The sequence below is a fragment of the Nicotiana tabacum genome, chromosome 15 (genome assembly GCF_000715075.1).
Source record: "Nicotiana tabacum cultivar K326 chromosome 15, ASM71507v2, whole genome shotgun sequence".
Classification (NCBI taxonomy): Eukaryota; Viridiplantae; Streptophyta; class Magnoliopsida; order Solanales; family Solanaceae; genus Nicotiana; species Nicotiana tabacum.
The window spans coordinates 33,148,068-33,156,319 of NC_134094.1; the positions used below are offsets into that span (position 1 = coordinate 33,148,068).

At 42.6% G+C, this 8,252-nt stretch overlaps 1 protein-coding gene across 1 annotated transcript; it reads right to left on the reverse strand.

Moving 5' to 3' along the window:
• Positions 1–4,065: 4,065 nt before the first annotated feature.
• Positions 4,066–5,970, reverse strand: LOC107796834 (uncharacterized). Its single transcript, XM_075231452.1, has 3 exons — positions 5,835–5,970; positions 4,534–5,510; positions 4,066–4,404 (listed from the first exon to the last, which is right to left on the reverse strand). Exons 1-3 carry the CDS (start codon positions 5,968–5,970, stop codon positions 4,066–4,068), a joined length of 1,452 nt encoding a protein of 483 aa, XP_075087553.1.
• Positions 5,971–8,252: the final 2,282 nt, after the last annotated feature.

Here is an 8,252-nt window from a genome sequence, read left to right on the forward strand (position 1 = left end):
GAATACGTCTCAGAACGAGTTGCCCCACTTCAAATTTCCTAGGTCGCACTTTCTTGTTGTAGGCACGTGCCATTCTTTGTTGGTACAACTGCCCGTGGCAAACTGCGGCCATTCTCTTTTCATTAATCATAGTTAATTTTTCCAATCGGGCCTTGATCCATTCATCATCCTCGATCTCGGCCTCAACAATGATTCAAAGAGAGGAAATTTCAACTTCTGCAGGTTTTACGGCTTCAGTGCCATAAACCAATAAGTAAGGCGTAGCCCCAACTGATGTGCGCATGGTTGTGCGATATCCCAATAATGCGAAAGGCAGCTTTTCATGCCACTGTCTAGAACTTTGAATCATTTTCTTGAGTATCTTCTTGATATTCTTGTTTGCAGCTTCAATAGCGCCATTAGCTTTGGGCCGATAAGGGGTAGAATTACGATGCGTAATCTTAAATTGTTCGCATACCTCCCTCATCAAGTGGCTGTTCAGATTTGTAGTATTGTCTGTAATGATAGTTTTAGGAATACCAAAATGACAAATAATGTTGGAATGCATGAAGTCCACCACCGCTTGCTTGGTGACAGCTTTGAAAGTGACTGCTTCAACCCACTTTGTGAAATAATCAATGGAAACCAAGATGAATCTATGCCCATTTGAAGCTTTCGGCTCGATTGGCCTAATGACATCCATACCCCAAGCAACAAACGGACAAGGTGCTGACATAGGATGTAACTCTGAAGGCAGTGCATGAATCCGGTCACCGTGTATCTGACACTGATGACACTTCCGGACAAAACTGAAGCAATCCTTTTCCATGGTCATCCAGTAATAACCTGCCCGAAGGATTTTCTTTGCAAGGACATATCCGTTCATGTGAGGTCCACATACTCCCGAATGCACTTCGTTCATGATCTTTTCAGCTTCTAGGGTATCTACACACCTCAAGAGATTCAGATCTGGAGTTCTTTTGTACAAGATTTCTCCGCTCAAGAAGAAACCGCTGGCAAGCCTTCTAATGGTTCTCTTTTGGTCTCCACTAGCCTGTTCGGGATATTTCTTTATTTTCATAAACCTTTTGATATCATGATACCATGGTTGAACATCTGGTTCTATTTCAATTGTATTACAATAACCATGTCTCTCTCGAATTTGGATTTCCAGCGGGTCAATATGGACATTGCCCGGATACGGCAGCATTGAGGCCAAAGTAGCTAATGCATCAGCTAACTCGTTGTAGAATCGAGGAATATACCTGAACTCGATGGACTTGAATCATTTGCTAAGATCTACCACATGTTGCCTATATGGGATAAGCTTGATATCTCGAGTTTCCCATTCACCTCGGGCTTGCCGAATGATCAAATGTGAATCTCCCATGATTAACAATTCTTCCACATCCAGATCAACTACCATATTCATGCCCTTAATGTAGGCTTCATACTCAGCGGTGTTGTTGGTATAGAAGAACCAAAGCCGGGCTGTGGCCGGGTAATGCTGACTGGTGGGTGAAACCAAAATTGCCCCAATCCCGACACCTTTTGCATTTACAGCTCCATCAAAGAACATTTTCCAAGCATTGGTGTCTTCTGGAATTACTTCAACTGAATTTACTTCCTCGTCCGGAAAGTAAGTACTTAGGGGTTGGTATTCATCATCAACCGGGTTCTCAGCTAGATGATCCGCCAAGGCTTGAGCTTTCATCGTTGTACGGGTTACATAGACAATGTCGAACTCAGTGAGAAGGATTTGCCATTTTGCTAACCTTCCCTTGGGCATTGGTTTCTAGAATATGTACTTCAGAGGATCCATTCTCGTTATGAGATATGTGGTGTAGGCCAAAAGATAATGTCTGAGCTTCTGGGCGACCTAAGTTAGGGCGCAACAAGTTCTTTCCAACAAAGTATACTTGGCTTCATAAATGGTAAACTTCTTGCTCAAGTAGTATATGGCCTTCTCTCTCTTCCCGGTCACATCAAATTGCCCCAGGACACAGCCAAAGGAATTTTCCAAGACTGTCAGATACAAGAACAAAGGTCTTCCTGGCTCTGGTGGAACCAACACTGGCGGATTTGACAGATATTCTTTGATCTTATCAAAAGCCTCTTGACATTCATCTGTCCATTTCATCACTGCATCTTTCTTCAGCAACTTAAATATGGGCTCACACGTGGTAGTAAGCTGAGCAATGAACCTGCTGATGTAATTCAATATCCCTAGCAGACTCATGACCTCTTTCTTGGTTCTCGGAGGTGGCAAATCCCGAATAGACTTTATCTTTGTCGGATCTAACTCAATACCCCTCCGGTTGACTATAAACCCCAGAAGTTTCCCAGATGGAACTCCGAATGCACATTTGGCTGGATTCAATTTCAAATCATACCTACGCAGACGCTCAAAGAACTTTCTCAGATCTTGCACATGGCCTTCTTGTGTTTTGGATTTAATGATCACATCATCCACATACACCTCAATTTCCCGGTGCATCATGTCCTGGAAGATGGCAGTCATGGCTCTCATGTAAGTTGCCCCGGCATTTTTCAAACCGAATGGCATGACTCTGTAACAATAAGTGCCCCACGGCGTGGTGAAAGCCGTCTTTTCTACGTCGTCCTCATCCATCAGAACCTGGTGATACCCAGCATAACAATCCACGAAAGACTGTATCTCATGTTTGGAACAGTTGTCAACAAGAATATGAATGTTTGGCAGTGGAAAGTTGTCCTTGGGACTTGCTTTGTTCAAATCCCAATAATCAACACACACTCGGGTTTTCCCATCTTTCTTTGGCACTAGGACCACATTAGCCAACCACGTGGTGTATCGGACCACCCGAATCACACCAGCTTTTAATTGTTTGGAGACTTCTTCTTTGATCTTATCACTGATTTCTGTTTTAAACTTTCTTTGCTTTTGTTGTACGGGTGGGTAACCTGGATAAGTTGGCAATTTATGTACTACCAAATCAACACTCAAACCTGGCATATCATCATAGGACCATGCAAACACATCCTTGAATTCAAACAAAAGTTGGATCAATACATCCCTAGTTCTTTCATCGGCGTGAATGCTTATCATGGTTTCTCGGACCTCTTCTGGACTGCCCAAATTAACTGGCTCGGTTTCATTTAAGTTTGGCTTAGGCTTATTCTCAAATTATTCCAATTCTCGATTTATTTCCCTAAAAGCCTCATCTTCATCATATTCTGGATCTTGATTCATTATTTCACAGTTAGACATCGTTTTAGGATCTGGGCATGAAGTCCGGCATGTCATGTTATTTAAGTCTGCATTATTAGAACTGAAAAGGAAAAGATAAGAAAAATAGCAAAATTAGAATAAAGAAAAAGGAAACATCCATTGATGATGAAATATTGATTTCATTTCATTGAATTGAAGATAAGAGGGTTTACATCGAAATCAAAAGACAATAAAATAAAAACATTCGAGGTACACCCTGAAATAACTCGTAATGTAGAAAAGATGGCAAAACTGGACTACCGGGATTCCCGCCTGACAGGGAATGTGGTATCTTTCCAATTCTGAAGCTTGGCATTTGGCCCCATGTATAACACCTCAGCAGTGCTCGTTCCTTCCCCTAGCTGGACTATGTGGGACTCATACAGCATTCGTTTCATGGCTTCACAAATGTCCTCAATCTTTTCATCCGTGAAGGTCTCTTCTTCTTCTTCTTCTACATATTTGGGATCAATAAATGACTTGGTAAGATGCGGAACGGGCTGAGGCAGGACCCACCCATTTTTCTTGCGCTCATCAGCCCATTTTCTATCAGCCTCTGTAGCTCGGAAACCTACGCCGAAGAACTTCTCATTGGCGGTTGACGTAACGGACTCTATGATGCCTTGTAGATATACCCTGAGCCCCTTTCCGAGCTTGTACCCATGTTTAATCATTTCAGTAGAGACCATGACTGAGACATTAGATAAGCAAAGTTGAGGGAACGGGGCCCCTTCTTCGCATTGATCAGCGATCAAAATTTCAAAGGCTTGGTAGACAATGTGCTCACTTCCTTCTCTAGCTTCGAGACATGGGGCTGAAGGGTCCCTGTAAATGGACTATTCATCCTTCCCGTGGACAACAATTTCTTGGTTTTCATGTTCAAATTTGACCATTTGATAAACAGTGAAGGGCACAGCTCCTGCAGTGTGAATCCATGGTCTTCCTAGGAGAAAATTATATGAAGTATCCATGTTCAGAACCTGGAAAGTTACCTCGAAATCCACAGGGCCAATGGTCAAAATCAAATCAGTTTCCCCTATTGTGTCTCGTTTGACACCATCAAAAGCGCACACACATACATTGTTTGGTCGGATTCTTTCTGTTCTAATTTTCATCCTCTGGAGCGTTGAGAGAGGGCAAATGTCGACCCTAGACCCACCATCTAGCATGACTCTCTTCATATAATAACCTTAGCATTTGACAGTCAAGTGAAGGGCTTTGTTGTGGGCGGCTCCCTCTTGGGACAAATCATCACGGCTGAAGAAAATCCTATTAACTTCAAAGAATTATTCAGCCATTCTTACCAGTTGTTCAACTGAAATTTCAACCGGGACATATGCCTCGTTCAATGTTTTCAGGAGTACCTTCTGATGTTCATTTGAGCTAATAAAAAGAGATAAAAGTGAAACCTGGGAAGGAGTCTTCCTGAGCTGGTCAATTATTGCATATTCCGAAGTTTTCATTTTTCGGAAAAACTCTTTTACTTCCTCATAACTCACAGGCTTCTTAGGCGGAAACTGTTTATCCTTGCTCAGTATTAACATCTTTTGCTCTTCTGGGTTGTGGTACTTCCTAGGTTGGTTCATTTCGTTCACCTCTCCCATAATCTCTTTCCCCTTGTAAGTAATCACTGTTTTGCTATAATTCCAGGGGACTGCAGTGGGGTCTCTCATAGGGCTCTGTGGTGCGCGGCTAATAACCACGGGCTCATTCAGCCTTGGTGAAATTATCGGCCCCCGCGCCACATAAGTCCCTTTTGGCACATACAACTTTGGCACATTTAGCGTGACTTTCCTCTGCTCAAATCTTTTGGGAGTGTTCAACATGAGTTGTTCTTTCCTTGGGGCCCTAGGAACATAGAGAATTGCATCCTTAGATGGTGCTGCCCCAGTATTTGTTTCTGCAACTTGAGGAGTTAGAGTGATTTTCTTCTCATTTCTGGCTTGTTTCAACGCCGCTTTAGGTCTTGCCTCTGAATCGACAATGGAGATGATAGCTTTCAAAGCTGGATAAAACTCTTTATCATCACAAATAATTCCAATGACCGGCCCGTTGTTGTGAGTCGGTAATGAATTGTTAGTCACATTGGGGACTTCCTCGTCCCTCAGCACCACTCGTTTTTGTTCTATCAAATTCTCAACGGCTCTCTTGAGAGTCCAAAAATCCTCCGTATCATGACGCTCTGCCCCTGAATAATAGGCACACCTAGTACCGGGCCGATATGATGGAGATTCCGGATTTTGCCGATTTGGAGGCACAAGTTGCAATAGACCTATCTGGACTAATTTTGGAAACAAGCTAGAGTAGGACTCACCAATAGGGGTGAAGTCGTTTCTCCTAGGATGCTCACGAGGGCGTGTATTATGTTGGTAATTGTTTTGTGGGGGACAGGGGTTATATGGAGCTTGGTAAGGATGGTTATTTCTGGGAGGTGGAGCTCGGTTTTGGTTGTAGTGTTGTTGTGGCCGTGCATAAGGTTGGACATTCATCACCGCATAGCGAGGCGGTGCCACGGCATATGCTGCATCTTGATGGGGGTAGTAGTGTTGTGGGGTTCTGGAAGGCAGGTAAGAATGATCGCGGGGTCGATGGGGGCCTCTCAAACCTAAAGTCATCAAGGCTCCTTCTTCCCTCTTCTTTCGATTTGCTAAACCTCCCGAGCCGTTCTGGATGGCTTGGGAGGTGTCTCTCAAAGCAGATTGACTTATGCTTCGGCCATTTTTCAAGTCATTTTCTACCATTTCTCCGATTTTTATGGCCTATGCAAAAGGTTTTCCCATTGCAGACATCATGTTTTGAAAGTAATCGGCCTCTTGGGCCTGCAAGAAAACATTGACCATTTCTGCCTCATCCATAGGCGGTTTCACTCTGGATGCTTGCTCATGCCACTTGATAGCATATTCACGGAAGCTTTCCATGGTTTTCTTCTTGAAATTGGTTAGAGAATTCCTATCTGGAGCTATATCAATATTGTATTGAAATTGCCTGACGAAATCTCGGGCCAAGTCATCCCATATATGCCAATGGGAGATGTTCTGAATTATGTACCATTCTGACGCAATTCTCGTCAAGCTCTCCCCGAAATAGGCCATCAAAAGTTCTTCTTTTCCACCTGCCCCTCTCAAATGATTGCAATATCTTTTCAAATGAGCGATAGGGTCTCCGTGCCCGTCGTATTTTTTGAATTTTGGCATTTTAAAACCAACGGGCAAATGAACATAAGGAAACATACACAGATCGGAGTATGAGACACGTTTTTGGCCACTCAGGCCTTGCATGTTCTTCAGACCTTTTTCGAGGCTTTTCATCTTCCGAACCATCTCTTCTTTCTTGGGGTTTCTCATAGCTCTTTCCTGTTCCATAGGAGACTCAAACTGCGGGTGTTGAGGGTAAGAGTTTGGGGTAACATGAGCGTTGTCTAGCTGAAATTGCGGGACTTGAAAAGTGAAAGCTGAAGGCTCGAAGCATGGCCTGGGAACTGTTGGTTGTGCCGTAGTAGAGACTGGTGGTGCGGTGAATAATGTAGAAGGTACCCCTGAAAACGGTGCCTGGGGGCGAACCTCAGAAGGCATACCGGTGAAATTAGCAGAAATAGTGGGGTACCCAAACGGGATAAATGGGTTTGTTACGGGGATGGGGACATTAGAGATTCCACTTGTCCTGGGAAGCAGTTCAGGAAATCCGGGGATTATACTGGGCGGTTCTTTGCCATTAGACCAAGCGTCCCACATTTCTAACATGCAGACGCCCAGCCTCCTATTTTCCTCAGTGGTTGCGGACTCTAACTGTGGAATAGCCGATACAGGACTATCCTCAGGCTCAATAATTGGTAGATGACTTTCAGAGGCCATAGGAACACTGCCTTTAGATCTCGTGAAGTAAGGATGGGAAGCCATATTACCACAAAATCAACCACCTTAATAGGACCTTTGATATTTGCACACACAACAACCTGGTTAGTTTGAGATATTTAACAGATAAGGAATCGCATATTGGGGATGCAATGCACTTAAACAATTAAATGTTTCTAAATGTCTTTGCAACGGCTGTATGTTTTATCCCGGCTTTACTATCTCTTTTCTCAAATTTCGGATCCTTATTTCTTTTTCCTTCCCTTATTGTTGTTTTTGCACTTTTATTTTTCACTCTTTTTTCTTTCTTGTTCACTCAGTTTTCCTTCTTTTTCTCTCTTTTTCTTTATTTTTCACTCAAATTGTCTATAGCTACAATCGAATCCGATGGGGATTGCCTACGTATCATGACGCCGCATGAATCAGATCATTACGTAGTTCAGGAAATAAATGCAAAATAAAAGAAAAGAAAATTTTGGTTTTTGGTTTTTTTTTCAACATTTCATTAAATAAAATCTTTTTGGGTTTTTCTATTACAAAGATTTTGGAAATACTGATGATTAAACATACATACTCGAAACAAAAAAAAATAAAAAAAGACTCGAAAAGGTAAAAAATACAGACTCAAAGCCAAAAATAATAAAAAAAATTAGGAATACATAAGAGCCTCTAATACTACTCTGGGGCCCCGTGGTACATCAGTCGATCTCGACGTGGGCCTGCGTGCAATCTCTTCTTGAAGGTACTCTAAATCATCCATCATATGACGGACAAAAGTCATCACAGAAGTAAAGAACATGGACCTGGTCATATCTTCAAATTCATGGCATTTCATTACGACGTAATCAGCGATTTCTTTAATCCCCATTCTAATGACACCCTTTTCTTGGAGCAAGCATCCAATTTGCTGAGACCGGGCCTCCAATACTTGTGTGGCCATATGGTTTTGGTCTTGCAATTGTTGTATGACTTCTTCCAATCAGGAAATCGATGTATAGCAATGCTCTCTTTCAGCTTTGAAATCCTTTGTCTGTTGGACCATTTTATTTTTGAGATTAGTCAGCTTTTCCCTTAAGATCGCGACCCCTCTATCATACTTTTGCTTTAAATACTGAACACACCTTGCCCGTTCTTCTGCATTATTCGCCAATTTTACCCGAGCTTTTGCCAAT

Bases quoted from the DNA above. Each gene is read 5' to 3' on its own strand.
- LOC107796834 (XM_075231452.1), bottom strand. From the start codon at position 5,970: ATGGTAGAAAATGACTTGAAAAATGGCCGAAGCATAAGTCAATCTGCT. The intron at 5,511-5,834 runs GTTTGAGAGGCC...TTCCAAAATTAG, and splicing joins AGGAGCCTTGATGACTTTAG to TCCAGATAGGTCTATTGCAA. The intron at 4,405-4,533 runs GTAAGAATGGCT...TATTATATGAAG, and splicing joins AAATTTCAGTTGAACAACTG to AGAGTCATGCTAGATGGTGG.